The sequence below is a fragment of the Pteropus alecto genome, unplaced genomic scaffold, assembly GCF_000325575.1.
Source record: "Pteropus alecto unplaced genomic scaffold, ASM32557v1 scaffold190, whole genome shotgun sequence".
Classification (NCBI taxonomy): domain Eukaryota; kingdom Metazoa; phylum Chordata; class Mammalia; order Chiroptera; family Pteropodidae; genus Pteropus; species Pteropus alecto.
Window position 1 is genome coordinate 2,274,992 of NW_006430462.1, and position 15,946 is coordinate 2,290,937.

Here is a 15,946-nt window from a genome sequence, read left to right on the forward strand (position 1 = left end):
CTGGATTTGCTGGACCATTGAGGCTTTTCCTCCCTCCTCCCTGACAAGTGAAGGTGGAAGAAGCCACTCGCCCTCTCTTCCTGTGAAGGTGGTGGGAACCAAGACTGGGGGCCTTTATTCCCTGATGGGAGAGCGGGCGATTAGTGTGCACACTAACCCTTGTATACACACACACACACACACACACACACACACACACACACACACAGAAACTTCCAATCCCAGCAAAATGCTCCACACGCACTGAGCACAAAATAAATACTTATTAACTAAACTGACCCAAAATAGTGAAATGTACAAGTAAATTAATCATGCCTCTCCTGGAGGCCTAACAGGATTACAAATTTGGCAAAAATTGACCACAATGAGATCAATAAGCTTCTACTTAAAACTGAACGGGGCCAAAACTTAGTACGAGCTTCTTCTTAAAGGGGAAAAAAGTTTATTTTTTCATTTCTTATTAAGATTTCTCAGGCCTGTGTGTGTTTGTGTGTGTGCATGGGTGGGTGGGGGTGTGCGTGCATGCTTGCACACGAGCCGAAACCTGCAAAAGGCGTCCAGAGCTTTATGCCCAGACAATTTAGAAATAGTCACAGAATAAGGATCGTGAAATTGCTCCTGTTTAAAAAAGCCAAATTTTGGTCTGCAGCCTCTCTCCCCTCAAATACTAAACCACCACCAAAAGTTACATTGCAGGGGATGAAAACGGTCAATTTGTTTTGAGCCAATTAGGCCTCACTACAAAAGCATTAAGGGCTACTGATGGTTGGACGGTGGGTCCTCTGAAGGGGACGAAGGAGGAGACTCATTTTTCCCGCTACTTTCCACACTTGGTTTATCTTGAGTCAGGGGAATCTTCCTCTTGCTGAATTCGTCACTTACTTTCGTTCTCTTTTTGCCTACCATTCAGAAAAAGGAGAAAATATATAGATTGTGTGGGAGGGCATGGCTTGCATTTCAAGACGGTGAGACCTGCCTGCAAGGTCTGTAAAAGGAAAGATTATCCCTGAAGAGGCTCAGCGCTGGGAGGGAAGCCTTGGTGGTCACTTTACGGGGTCACCAGGGGAAAGGTCACTTTTCTTTCCCACCCCCATCGTCCCTCTTCTATGAAAAATCTGGGCGCATCTGCAAACCTCTACATGTCTGCAGCAGGCCTCCTGGGACCGGCTCTTCTGCAGGAGAAGTTAGCCACAGGCACGTTATGAGGGCTCAACCCACCCAGGGCCCATCTGGGTCTTCATCTTCCCTGCCCCACGTGTCTGCCTCTGCCACTAACCAAACGGGAAACGGGCTCTGATTGCTAACAGACCCACGATACGGTCAGCAGTCCCAGGCTGGGTCCTCCGCATCTATTTCTCCCCAAAAGAGCTGCAGTCATGTGGAAGCCCCAGGCCCAGCAGGGAGAACTCAGCCAAAAACTTTCTGTCCTTTACAATGGCCGACACCAGCCCCCAGCAATTCACTCATCCCCAGCCTTGCCCAGGAGTTGCTACATAAATGACTTCCACATTTATAAATTATTATCCACTCCTGAACCCCAAATGTCAGTAAATAACATTGCAATTCATATGGACACACTTCTACCGCCCCCACCCTGAGAAAAAAATCCACACCCCAATCTCCATCGAGTCTTCCTAACTGGAGGTGTTTCTGACTCATAGGAAAGGAGGCCAGAGTGTCCACACCAAGGCTTGGGCCCTAACATTTTCAAGGACTTTCAAACAGGCCACACGGACAGCGTAGAACCTTCTTACTTCTCAGCCAGTTCCCAACCAACCCTCGCTTTCTGTGAAAGGCTCAGCTTCGGGGATTTGAAAGCCGGCTATGTTTTATGCGAACTCCCCCACCCCTTCTCCAGTCATAAGATGGTTCCTCGGAAGTATTCTATTCCTGGTGGTCGTTGCCAATCACTGGACAATGCTTGTGTCCCAAGATCCGAGGGCATCTGAAAACACTGCTTCGCGGTAACAGAAAAGGGTCATATCTTTTTGACATCTCGCCCTGCGCTGGATGACTGGATGAACAGGGAGCAGGGTGTGTGTGTGTGCGCGTGTGTGTGTGTGTGTAACATGTGTGCAAGTGTGTGCGTGGAAAAGAGTTCACTCACTAACCATTCACTCATTCATGTCCCAGGAGCTCCCAAATATGGCCAGGAACACCACACTGGGGCCCTCAACTTGGTGCACACGACTCCCCCAGACACACCACACAAAGCCAGCTGCGTCACGAGGGCCTGAGACCACGTAGCTCCAGAGAAATTTTTGACCCGAGCCTCAAGATCAAATGAAACCTTTGTGCGCCAAAACTCTTTCAATTATTATCAGCAATGAGAAAGAAAAACTAATTTTAAACTCTCAGAATTGAACGCATCCCTGGGCCACTTAGTTCTCATGAAATAGGCTGCTGGAAGAGGGAGCAGGGGATAAAGGCCGCGAAATGCCTCAGCACCAAAGTTACTCCGCGTTTCCTCCGCAGGCGTTAACAGCCGTCTATTTCTGAGCGGAGCAGTCGCGGAGATAGTTTTCGAGATAAAAGCAAGGCCTGGTCCCCGCCCCCTGTGACCAGTGTCTTCAAAGCACTTCACTTCCCAAAGACCATACACAGCAATGAATCCCAAATAGGCCTTTGACACAGGGTCTCCCTGCTTCTGTAAACCATTGCCCAACGCGCCTCGTTTCACTCAAACCAGACACTAGCACAGGTAAGTCAGACTGCAACTGAGAAAACCAGAGGCAGCTCCAAGGGTCAGAATCCCAGAGCCAAACATTTCGCGGGGAGACCAAGACCTTCCACAGAGAGATCGAAGATGGGGAAGAAGACGGCGGCTTTGAGTCACACAGCAGCTCCTACCAGCTCTAGGGGGGGGGTGAGGCAAGCTGATGTCGCTGGACCCCCCGAGCTTTAAAGATGAGAACATGAAAGCCTGTTTTCCCCCAACGATGAGAGTTTGTATTGGGATGTTTATTGAGAGTTTTTCCCTTCTTTTGGACAAGTCTATTCCGTGGACGATGTTCCTTCTGGGACATTCAGAAAGAGCCAATGTGTTATTGCAAGCACACTCAGACCTCCAAACTGTTAAATTCGATTGCCTTTACATTTAAAGGACATTTGGGCCCATACGATGATGTATAAAAGTGTGAAAGGATCACTAGAAAGTTCTCTCTCAAGGAAGAGATGATTATGAAAAACTACCAGCTTTCTCAGCCAAGAGAGAGAATGAGAATTTGGGACACAATGGCTACGATGGACCCCGACTCCGTAGGTACCAGGGGTGCTAATCCGACACAGCCTCGTAGGGCTGAAATTGGAAGCTATCAGGTATGGGTTAGAAACAGCTCCTTGGATTACAAAATGCAGGGAAACCTGTGGCAGTTTCTCTGCCACCACCACACACACACACACACACACACACACACACACACACGCATATACACATACTGTGTCCTTTCTGGGCAAACACCGTGTTGGAAGTGGACCTTCCACTTGCTTCCCAAACCTGAGGCCACTGATTAAAATGCAGTCCAACAAACAAAGCAGGTCTGTGATGATCACACCGTGTGCCTTGGATTAAAAATGCAGGGAAACCTGTCGGTGTTTCTCTCCCACCCCCACACACACACACACACACACACACACACACACACACACGCATATACACATACTGTGTCCTTTCTGGGCAAACACCGTATTGGAAGTGGACCCTCCACTTGCTTCTCAAACCACAGAGGCCACTGATTAAAATGCAGTCCAACAAACAAAGCAGGTCTGTGATGATCACACCGTGTGAGAATGATGTCTCTCAAACGTCCCTCCTCACTCAAGCAAATTAAACTTAACTCTGCTTTTCAATCCCATCACAGAATAAGAATCCCCTGAAGTGCACACCTACAGGCACCTTCTCATTCACACCCTAAAGTAACCGATTGCTGGGGGTGAGCCTGTGTGTTGGATGCGTGCTGTCCCCTTGTCGCAAGATGGCAGAAAGTGATCAGGGCCACCTCTGCGCTGGGCGGCCCACTGAGTGAAATGTGTCAGGGCCCCAGAACCGTCTCCTGAGTGGCACTGAGTTGGGGACCGTCGGCTTAGCTGTTGTGCATCGGGACACAGAGGGTCCCTGAAGGCAAGGCTGTGACTAATTCGAAAGCCCAGCATCGTCTCCACCATGTAGTTAATACCAAAAGATTACAAAAAAGGAGAGGAATTTCCGTAAGTGAGAAGCAGCGTCCACTTCCCTCAGCTGGGAGGGAAAGTGGTGGCCGGGGGTTGAGGGGGCACTGATTCAAAGATTCCTCTCCTGGCTAAAGAGGGGTGTTAGCTGAACTCAGCCAGAGAGACACCTCCATGCACACTCACACACAAAACCCAGCGAGGGGTGACCCGTGCGTCTGCTACCGAAATACTGCAAATCAGTCACCCACGGCCCAGGAGGCCCGAGAAGCAGAGATTTCACAATTAGGATCTTCAGATTCCTCCTTCTATTTTTAGGACTTGTGCTCACTCAGTCCTTTACAGAATCAGGACCTGCCTGCCTGCTAAGGCCATTGAGACTGAAGGTTTAGCGTCTTTCCCCACACGCCTTCAGAAAGTAGAGTAAGGATAAACTGGAGGAGTAGCTGGATGATTTGATGGGAATACACTTGGCCATACATATGTATATGTGCGTATGCTGGGGTGGGGTGGGGGGGGGTGCTCCTTCACGCATGGACTTGCACAGGGCCCTGCTTTCCACCTTGGATGACAGACACAGATCCGATACCCACTGCGGCTGTACTCTTCCAAGCCGGCCCCCAGACCACTTCATTTGGCTCCAGTGTGTGCGAGAAGGCGAGGAAACTTGAAAAATCTCCCCCAAATGCCTCTCTTCTCAATCACGCTCTCATGTATATATCAACATCTCAGCCACTAGCAATCAAAACCCACACTCAAATCTGTCCACCCAAGACGTGCCTAAAAATAGACATCGTCCTAAAACAAACACATCGGCTCGGCAAGTCAAAATCCTGACTTGAGTCAAAATGATGGAGCTAGGCTATTCCAGCGCCTCCAGAGTAAAGACTTGGATGGAACAAGCATGGGGGTGGTGAGGAAAGGCTGTAAGGTGCACCCACTGGTTACAGGGGGTCCCCAATAAACACAGGTCCCCTCTGGCATGAGACAGTTTGGTGTTTTATGTTATAATGTGCTTGGGAAGCCTGCTTGCCCTCACGTACCCCCGAAACATGTGATCCTATTACATAAAGCTATAGCCTTTTAATCTCTAAAATTAACCAAAGAGAGGTAAATATAGGATTCCTTACTAGGAGTATTTATCTCCTAAATGCTTTTGGCAAAGAAGATCACTCCCAGGGCAAAAGAACACAAGCTGATATTATTGTCACTCAAGTGGAGAGAAAGGTGCTTTTGCTAAATCTTCCAGCATGGAGTGAGTTGAGATCCTGTGAAATTCCAAGGGTACATACTCAAGTTCGTCTTTCCACAATGGGAAGAATTCCCCTCCTCTAATTTCACCTGGTCCTCCCAGAATGTTTATTAAAGATGTAGATTTTATATCAGTAGAGAGTATCAAGTAACTTCTTGGAGAGGGCAGGCTTATTTTCAGGACCTATTAAGATTCTTTGTGAAAATTTAAATACCTCTGCCAGGCAAACAAAATCATATCAGGAACCATAGAATTTCATTGCTAGAAAGAGAAATTAGATTAACCAACCCTCACTCCTTTCCTAGAAACCTCAATAAAATAGAAGTACATTTCAACAGTCTCCTACTTCTGGTCTGAAGGGGCCTCACAAGAAATCTAAATGAAGTTATACTAAAGAAAGCTATCCTTGAGGAAAGCCCTTCGATCTACATAAATCATATATATTTATATGTAAGAATACATACGAATATATTACATATTAGAAGGCAATGACTGTTTAAAATCAAAACAGCCAGAAAAAATCCAGTGGCAGAAACCATAACAAGTTCAACATCGATAAGCTCCAGCCCCTTTAAACATCCTTGTCTTTTATTAATATTTAGTAGAAATGTGTAATTGCAGATGTGTGCTAGGTTGGCATTTTATGTCGGGAGGCGGGCAAAGAAGACAGGTTTATTACAGCCATGAAATATTAAACAAGCACCAAGAACAGTAGTAGTATGTCCCAGACTAGCCAGGGAGCAGGCAGGCCCTAATGTCAGCTGCACAAAGGGGGCTCCTGTTTATGTTACCCCTGATTAACACCTGTGAAGTTTTGGGTTACATCTTCCGGAGGCTGCAAAAGTCACATGAAGGCATGCAACCCTTGCTGGATGATTTCACAGGGAAACGGGAAGGCAAGGCTCCTTGCCTTCCCCAAACAAGTTTGAGTGAGCCTTAAAATTCTCTCCACAGAGAGAGACGAGCTGGGGAAACCACTCAAAAAAAACAGCACTAGGACCCCCCCTTCCTCCCCCAAGTCTGCCCCATGTCTAAGGTAACTCAGTGTTCAACTCCTCCCTGCCTTAAATTTCTCAGCGCTCCTTACTATGTTCTGACTAGAACGCTGAGGGAAGCATGAAATTCCAAAAATTTCTCCCGCATCACTGTAAAAATGTCATAATTCCAAAAAGGGCAGGATTGCATGCAGAGCAAATACAGAGACCTCTGCCATTTCAATGTATGTGAAAGAGCGTTTCTAGACTGCTCGGATTTTAACATAGAGAGCAACCAACAGAATGGAAGTTTGGCAAGGATAAACTTATAACAGAATATGGTTAACTCGAGTTTTGAAAATCATCAGGAAGGGGCAGGAGGAGGGGGAAATATACTTCTTCAGACTTAAATAACCTTCATCTACAATGTATCATTATTTCTCCTTCTGTTTGGAAATTCCTCCATAGCCACACACCCATTACAAAGATAGGTGGACGATTTTGCAAACTGATTTCAAAATTTATGTAATCCTCACTGATTTAAGAGATGTCTGAATGGGCCCAAATTCAGGCTGATGTTTTTTTTCTTTACGCAACCTCACCCTTCCCCCACCCCAACTTTGTGCAAACAGAACCTCATGATGAGCTGTAGAGTTTCATTATATAAAAGTTGTTTGGTGGGTTGATTAAGTAAAGTCAGGGGAAGCATAATTTGGAGAGGCTCGCTTCCCTGGTAAAAAAAAAAAAAAAATCATAATCACATGTCATTTTGGCCTAGACTTTTCTAGAACTGCAACTTGCCAGTCGAGTTCCCTCCCCTCCAAAGGACATCTAAACCCCATAAGACAATCTGGGCACGTCCCAGTGGCTACACGGCTTGTGCAGGTCTGAAGACTCGTTCGTTCTCTCCAATCCAAGCACGGATCATTTTGTTAAATACCGACTCGTATTTTGTCATTGGAGCGAAGAATTTCAAAAACGGTGTTAATATTTAATCACATTAGTACTGGCGTGTTTTACGGTGTGACAAAATAAAATATCATTACAAAAATGGGCTTTGCCTGAAGGGGGGGAGGGGGATGGAAGAAAGTGTGTGCCAGTGCTGGAACCTAGAGGAGATATGATTCAAAGCCGCTGGACACCATTGCTTCGTGGCTGATGGGACCATATAGGCATGTGTTTAAGGAAAAGCGGGACATTTTACTTTAATTTTTTTTACTCTCTTTCGAAGTGGCACACTTCACTCTGATTTTCAGCCAGGGGACTCGGGGGCCTGTTGAAGGCTCTGTGTACCTATTTATACAACATGTGCAGATGGAACTGTAGGGTGTTATCATAATGAAAAGTTTAATCTTCCTTATTTACTACCAGTAAGGGAGCAGCAATTGGATGCAGATACCTTATAAAGCCTTAACTAGCAGCCCCAAGGCTGCAGAAGCTGCGAGTGACCTCAATTCAGGGCTTTATCTAGGAAACTGTCCTTCCCACATCACAGAGTGGAAAACAAAGGAGGTCAAGTGGGTGTCCCTGCCGATGCCTCTAAGGCGGTCAGACGGGCAGCCTGTTCCTGAAGGAAGTCCCTGTCCTCCTGTGAGCAGGGGAGGGCTTCGTTGAGCTTACAGGGGAAATCAACCATTAAGTGACTAGCATCTGTTTCCAAAAAAATATTTTCCCTCATCTGACTGCGATAATGAAACAAGCAAAACATTACATTTCTTTAATGACATTTCTTCATTCAGAGCCTGCATCTTTTCATTTATTGTTTTCTGTAAAGAAAAAGTAGTTGGATGGACTGGGAAGGGAATGGTCCGACACCTTAAAAAAAAAACTCATTAAAACCACCCAATTCCTCGCCACCTAAGGTCCTTCAAAATACCCGCCAGCAAAGTGCTATGGGTTTTTCGTTCTTAATTCTCTAAATATAGTTCTCTTTTTTAACTTTTCTCACCCCATTTTGGCCAATATGTTCTTAATTACTAGGGGGATGGGAGAAGGGGGAGGAGAAGGGGCAGCCAGGCCAAGCCAGGTAGACGTGACAGAGGCCGGGATTTGTACTAACCAGGTATCGATTGGCGGGGATCGAGATGTTGTGTACAAGAAAATAAAAGAGAAGGGGGGCCCCGAGCAAGCAGGATGCTGCGTCCAACTCCATTTTAAAAAGGAAGGAGGAAAAAGCGGGGAGAAGAAGTGGAGGGTCCCAAACTAACCAATTTATGGCCTTGCCTGGGAGAAGCCTGGAGAATGCTGATGCTGGCCCCAGCGTCTGCTGTGCATGCTAAACACCCGGCTTCAAATGAGAGAGCGGCGTCCCGGGCTGGGCAGTAGGCGAACAAAGAGAAAAGCAGCGCGGCCGCATTCATGAATTGGAAAACCGAAGCGGGAAAGCTACCGGGGACAGGCGCCCTGAAAGCCGAGTTCTGAGCCACCCAACTCCAGCCACACTTCCCCTCCCCCTCCTCCCCCCCATCCCACTCTCCTAAAACCCTCTCCTCTCCTTACACCCAGGGTCAAGAGAGAGCAGGATTTGGGGAGGACTAGGAAAAACGAAGGCAGAGGAAAAGAACTCTAAGGAGGGCAAGAATCAAGGGATCTATTTTTTAAAGACGCAGTGAAATCGCCAGCCCCTGGCTTCATGGTAATATTCAGCCTGATGAAACCAAGGGGATTCTACTAGGGTTTCAAAGAAAAAGGTATGAATGGGGGAAAAAAACGATGTTACCTAATTTTAAGAAGCCATTATCTGTGAAAGGAAAAAAAGGCCCCATTAAAATAAAACGGATATCTACTGCAGCCCAGTCTTCTTTAGGTTAAAAAAAAAAAAACTCTTATTAACTGCAGCGGTGGTTCATTGACTAACCCCTACCCCACCCACCTTAAAAAGCCTCCAGGCCTGGTGGGGAGGCACTGCTTAGAATGCAAAGGAGAACTGGGACGGGACATCTGTCACCAAAGCCAGGGAGATATTGACAAACACGGGTCCTTTGTGTCTTAAGAATGTATATCCATATCCCCATACACAAATGATACCCTGGTTGAGTAGTCTGGCCTCTGCTAAGCAGACCCCACCCCAGCCCCAGCCCCCTATTAAATATCAAGGAGATGCACCCGGAAAAGACTGCCTGCCTTCTACAACCCCTACGGATCTCCAGTTTTTCAATGAAACTCTAACAGTTAAGAAGAGACAAAACAGCTACTCATTAGGAACAAATGTCAAATTAGGTGTTTTCTCTGAGTGATGCTGCCTGCCGACAGCAGAGCTAGGAACTTTTTTTTTTCTAAAAATGCTGGCACAGGAAAGGGAGCTGGAGGTTGACTGACTAGGAAACGGTGGGGAGGCATTAACACAACTTCCCAGGTGTCCTGTGGGGGGGGGCACACAATTCCTAAAAAGTGGAACCAGCTTGAATGTTGAGGGTGATGAAAGGTCTTAGTGTGAAAAGAAAGGCTCCTAGTTCTCCAAGCACCCAGCAACTTGGCTAAAACTTGACGGGGGAGGAAACTCTACAATAGTTCCACAGGGCTGCCATCTAAGTTCTTACTGTGGAACTAGAATCTACCTGGCAGCACCTAAAGGGTGAGAGGGGGTCCACTCACAGAGGCCTTGGTGTATCCAAAGGAAGAGTATCCAGCTCTGAGCTGGGCATTAAGAAGGCCCTGTGCTATCCTACCTAACCCCAAAGGACCCTCCCCTTTCATGGAGCCTTCAAAGTGGGGGCTAAGGCCTGCAATGTGGGTGGGGTGGGTCTCTGGGAGGTGTGAAGGGAACCAGAACGAGCGCATATACCTTCTTTGCTGTTGGGGTTCTGGGGTTTGGCCTTCTCCCAGGGCGCCAGCGTCTTGTCGTCGTCTGCGCTGTCCACCAAGGTCTTGTCAGTCGGCATGTACCAGGTGGCGCTGTGCTCTGCCATCAGCGAGTCCAGGTCGATGGTGCTCATGGCGCTTTTGACAGCCTCGGAGCAGCAGCTGCCCAGCTCGCTGTCTCCATTCTGCGCGCCCGAGGCCCCAACGGCACACTCACCCTTCTTGCCCCCCTTGAGTCCCAGGGGCTGGTCCTCAGAGATGCTGAACTGCTGCCTCTGCAGCTGGATCTGTGCCTGGAGGATCTCCAGGGGGTGGATCTCATCGGGTGGTGGTGCACCGCTACTGCTCGTCGGGGTCCGGACTTGCTCTAGGCCAGGCGTGCCCGGATGGCCATTGCCCCCTCCGCCAACATAGCTGTCAGGGGTCGAGGTAGAGGTAGACATGATGCCCAGGCCGAGAGGGGGCGGGGGTGCCTTCGGTCCGTGTTCCCCTGCTCCCACCCCCCGGGGAGGGAGTTTGGGAGAGCCTGTCACCAGGGGGCTCCTACTCGCTTTGGCCAGGGCCGGGGGGTTGTCGGAGCTGGATGACACCTCGTCCTCGTTGGCATAGCTCGTGCTCACCTCGTCTGAGGCATACTCGCCCACGTGCGGGGAACTACCGTCCGACTTGGCCCCGCCGTCCAGGGTCGCCATGAGGTCTGGCTGGTCCCCCAGGAGCAACTCGGCCCCCTTCCCCCACGACGGTGACGTGAGCGCTTTTTCGTGAGGCGTCGGCGCCCCACGCGCATCTCCCGTGGAGCTGCCCCCGACAGCTGCGCCTGGTGCCTGCTGCTGCCCTGGACTCACCCCCGGAGCGCCCCCGCTGTCCGGGGCCGCGGAGTACTTGTCGAAGAAGGTCCCGGGGCTCACGTGACCACTGTCCCTTTTTCTGCGACCCCGTCCCCGGCCGCCGCCCCCGGGGACCGGCTTGCCGTCGTTCCCCGACGTTGATTCTAGGGTGTAGTTGGGGGAGAGGCTGGTGCCGTCCCCCTGGGCGGGTGGGTTGGGCGGCCCCGAGGCTTTGGAGCCGCTGCTACTGGTCCCTGACGGGCCTCCGGGCCCTGGGGCCCCAGGAGCAGTCCCTCCAGGGAAGTAATCCGAGCCCGGGTTGCCGGCCACGGCCGCGCCGTCGGTCTCGTTCTGGCTCAGTTTCCTCTTCCCCTCGGGCGGGTTCTTCTTGTTGAAGGTCACGTTGAGGTTGGGGGCCCCGAGGCTGGCGATCATGTTCTGGCAGGCAGTGGAGAGCGCAGCCAAGCAGCTCTGGCCGAACAAGTTGTCCTTGGAGCTGGGCTTGTTGAAGGAGCCCAGCGAGAGCGCGCCCAGCTTACTGGCCGAGGAGCGCTGGCTGGGCTGGAAATCAGGCTGCGGCGGGTATGCGCCCCCGCCGCCGCTGCCCGTGCTGCCGCCGCCCCCGCCCGCACTCGGGGGCGAGTTCACGCCTGGGCCGCTGTGCGGCGTGGCCTGACGGTTTGCCGCGCCGAACGGGAAGCCAGGCTGGCCCCCGAGCGCGGGCGCCGTGAAATCCGGCGGCGGGGGCCGGCGCTCCGAGGGAGCATTTGGCAGCCCTACCCCAGCCCCAGGCGATTGCAGTTGGCCCAGGCCGGCCAGGCTGCCCCCGAACTGCAAGCCCGGGGAGGGCAGCGCGGGCACGTGGCCCTCTCCGGGCATCCTCAGCGGCTCTTGCAGAGGGCCCCGGAACAGCACCCCGGAGCCACTGGGCGGAGGGGGCGGCGCCAGCCCCGGGTCGTGCGGGCCACAGTCAGCAGGCAGGCCCGAGCCGCCCATTCTGCGGGGCAGCAGGTCACCCGGCGGCGGGTGCGGACCTGGGAACCACGCGCTCTCCTGCGCCAAGTGCGGCGCCTGCTGCTCGAAGGTGCCCAGGCGCCCGGCGCTCGCGCCGCTGCTTTCGCGCTCAAAGTTCGGCTGGGCCAAGCCGCCCACCGGGCCGCCGTGCACCAGGCCGCCCTGGCCCACGTCCCCGGGGTGGCCTAGCTGGGCCAGGTTGGGCTGGCGCAGCCGCTGCTGCTGATTCCGCGACGCCATCTGCTTAATCATGAGGGCCGCGTTTTGGCGCTGCTGCTGCTGCTGCTGCTGTTGCTGCTGCTGCTGCAGGGACTGGTGGTCCGGGGCCGGATGCTGCAGGGGTGGCCCCGAGGGGAAGCTGTCAGGCACCGGCGGCGTAAACTCGCCGGGTAGGCCTGAATAGGCGGAGGGCGAGAGGTGGTTGTCCAGAGCACCGTTGTGCATGTTGCCGTTCCACGAAGCGCAGCGGTCCACTCCCGCGCTGCCGGGGAAGTCAAAGCGCGGCCTCTTGGCCACGTTCATGTAGGGGGGTGCGTCGAAATGCTGCAGCCGCTGGTTGGGCGCCTGCTGCGGAGGGGGGTGCTGCATGTTAAACACAGGCTCGGAATAAGGGTGCATGCTCCGGTTCTCCAGCCGGTGGATGGGGTACTCGAACTGTGCATGTTGGCTGGGCAGCATGGGGCCCCCGTCCTGCAGGCCGCCGCTGGGCGTGCCCGCCTCGCCCTGCTGGGGCCGCGGGAGCGCAGGCGGACACGAATTTTGTCGGACCAGAAGCCCGGGCGGCGGGGGCTGCTGCGGCGGCGGCGGCTGCGGCTGCTGCGGCTGCTGCGGGGGCTGCTGCTGAGGCGGCGGTGGGGCCTGCTGGGGAGGCTGCATTAACGGGTGTCTGGAGCCTACTCCGGGCTCCAAACCCACGGGCATCTTGCGGGCCCCGCCGAACCTCTCGAAGAACACGCCGTGTTGTTGCTGCTGCTGCTGTTGCTGCTGTTGCTGCTGAGCATGCATTTTGGACAACCCCACCATGCCTGCAGCTCTGGGCATTGCTGAGGCACCCGAGAAAGAGCCCCCGGGAACCTGGCGACCCGCCGCATAATGAGGCAGCTGCCCCTCAGAATCGGAGGGCGAAAACATGTCGAAATGTCCCGAGGGCGCCTCGCCCGAGTAATTGTATTCCAGCGAGTCGACGGCTCCTTGGTTCGCCACCCTCCGGGGCTCCAGACTGTGAGAATCCGAGCCGCTGGAGGCGGCCAGGCCGTGGAAGGAGGCGGCACGATTAGGGCTCTGGTCCAGCGGCAAGCATGGGGCAGGCACGGCGTGGCCCGAGGCGCCCGAACTGTGGAAGTCTGGGAGGTTCCCAGGTCGCTGCGGGCCGAAGGTCTCGGGCCCCTGGCTCTCCGCCATGTGATCATAACCCTCGGCGAAGGGCGGCTGGCTGCCCAGGCCGCCGCCGGCGCCGCCGTAGCCGAGCAGGCGACCCCCGTGCAGGCACGAGGCTCCTGGGTCCGGGCCGCCGAAGTTGCCCCCGAAGTGGGGGTGATGCTGATGGGGGTGGTGGCTTCCCGGGTGGCCGTGGTGCGGCTGCTGGCCTCCAAAGAATCCGTGCACCGGCTGCGCCTGCAGCCCCCCCGCGTGCAACTCCGAGTGGCCGCGCGCGTGGAAGCCGTAAGGCTCCATGTTCATGCCCAAGATCGGGGGCTCACCCAGCGCGCTCATGGCAGGGTCCACGGGGCCAGGGGGTCCCCCAGCGTGGAAAGCCGGGGCCTTAAAGTGGGTGTTCATGCTTAGTCCGGCCTCGTTAAAGTTTCTCTCGCCCTGGCCAGCGTTCCTGCTGTTGATCTGGGGCTCGAATTGGTCCAGCCCAAACATACTTGGCGGGGGGCGGGGGGATCAATAGGGCATGACAGCCTGCTCTCCGCCGCGCACCGCCGGCCAGCTACTCGTTCCGGCCCTGGGTCGGGCGCTCCGGGACAGTCAGCACCGCAGGGACGCAGCGCGCACTGCCACTTCGCCTGGCTGGGGGCTATCAGCTCCTATCCCGAAGCTCTGGCTCTGCCCCACGCGGGCCTCTTACATCTTACGGCACAGCGGGGCTTCCAGGAGCCGGGTTGGGGGGCCCATGCCCCGAGTGGGGAGGGAACGGAGCTGCAGGCGAGTGAAGACAAAAAGTTAAGTGGGGGGAAAGAAGGTGGGAAGAAGGGAGGGAGAGCAGAGCAATCACCTTCTTGAGTCCGATCGGGTTGGGTGGGGAGCCTCAGGACGCCGCCCGAAACCTCCCGGAGTCGGTGGCGGAGCTGCTAAGGAGCTGGACAGGGAGACCCTTCAAAACCGTGGTGGCGCCGGGGCACGGACTGAGCGGTTCCTCCCCCCTCCCCACGGAGTCCCTGCGCTCCGCAGCCGAGCCTCCGCCAAGCACGGTCCGCTCTCAGTCCCCGTTGGCCCCAAGCAAGCGGCTACAGCTTCTTCAGCGGGTCGGAGGACTGGAAGCTCCGCTCGACATCACCGGTGCTGGCCCCCGAGCGGAGGGCGCAGGGTCGCTGGAGAGGCGGCGGACGCTCGGGGTTGGAGCCGAAGGTTGGGGGAAGGCACGGATCCCCCGCTCCGCGGCGGGTGCGCTGCACCCAGCGCGCCGCGACCCCGCGCGCTGCTTCTCGGCCACGTCCGCCGCCTGCCGCTTCTATCCTCAGCTGTTCGGTCTCTGAGTTCGCTGGGGTCTCCGCGCACGAGTCCAGGCGCCGAGAGGCAGCGAGACGAAGGGTTAGGTCGCTCCAAGACTCGGGTTCCCTGCCTTCGCGCCGAGGTGCTTCGCGAGTCCCCTTCGGACTCGGGGTGGGGGCGTACGCCGGTTGGGGGCCACGCTGGGCGAACAGGCTAAGGCTTTCCGGCTAAGCTCTCGGAGCCCGAAATGGGGGTGGGGCGGGGCAGCTCTGGGGGGTCTGTGCACCCCTCTCCTGGCTAGCGGGGGGGGGGCTCTGCGTGGGGCGTTCCGAGGGTCTCAGCTCCCCTCTCTGTGTCTGCTTCTCGCCCAGCGCCGGGAGAAGCAGCAACAAGTTTTGCATTTCAGCAATCAATTTCAGCCATTACATTTGCACCAATCAGCGCAGCCCGAGCTCCGAGTCCGGGGCGGGGCTCGCTCTTAAGGTGGTCCTGGGTGCTGGCTGCTGAGGCCCCCGCCACGAACCCGCACTTCGCCACCTCCGGGGTCCCCCGCGTGGGTTTCGCTTCCGAGTCGGGCGCCAGTGCGCTGGGGGGAGCGCCCTGGCCTCCCAGCTCATCAGGCTGGAGAGGGCGCGGGAGAAGAATGGCGGGAGCTTGGCTTTGTTCACCCCCCTTCCCACTCAGTTACCAACTCCCCACCCCCAACTGAAGCGAGACCTGCGGGGTGGACAGGGGGCGGGGAGGTGGGCAGTAAACGGTGCGGGGCGCTCAGACAATGGGGTCGCCAGGCAAAGCTCCTGGACTCGCCACGGAAAGTCGCCAAGTGTCGACCTCGCATCAGCCCTGGAAAGAACCATTGGCTCTCCACCGCTGTCTGCTTGCTAGTGCGCCCAAGTTAGCCGGCCCTCGGATTTTCCTGGAGGTGAAAGCAAGCGGGGAACCCCGAAGTTAGGGTTTTCCTCGAGAGACACAGGCGCTTGCACGTTCCTCTCTTACTAGGGCGCGCACAATTTTTCCCTAACCGCACTGCCTGAGGTTCCCAGTCGCCAGCTTCTGCCCGGAGGAGCCATAACCACTCGGTCACTTTATGTGGGGCGCATCGGCTGAGCCCAGCGTCAGAGCGGCGAAGCATCTAGCCGCCCAGCGAAGACCTGCGCTCACAGGACGTATTGGACGGCCTCAGCACCCTACTCAGCACTCGGGCCAAGGCTCAGGCCCTCTCTGTGCGCGAGGTTGGCCTCCTTAAGAGATCAATT

At 54.6% G+C, this 15,946-nt stretch overlaps 1 protein-coding gene across 1 annotated transcript in view; it reads right to left on the reverse strand.

Annotated features, from left to right (window-relative positions):
• MN1 (MN1 proto-oncogene, transcriptional regulator) overlaps window positions 1–15,110 on the reverse strand; it is a 50,305-nt gene extending 35,195 nt beyond the window's left edge. Inside the window, exon 1 of the mRNA XM_006904870.3 lies at window positions 10,178–15,110. Coding sequence (XP_006904932.1) covers window positions 10,178–13,901 — 3,724 coding nt within the window. The 5' untranslated portion in view covers window positions 13,902–15,110. The remainder of the gene's footprint in view (window positions 1–10,177) is intronic.
• Between the last annotated feature and the right edge of the window lie 836 nt (window positions 15,111–15,946).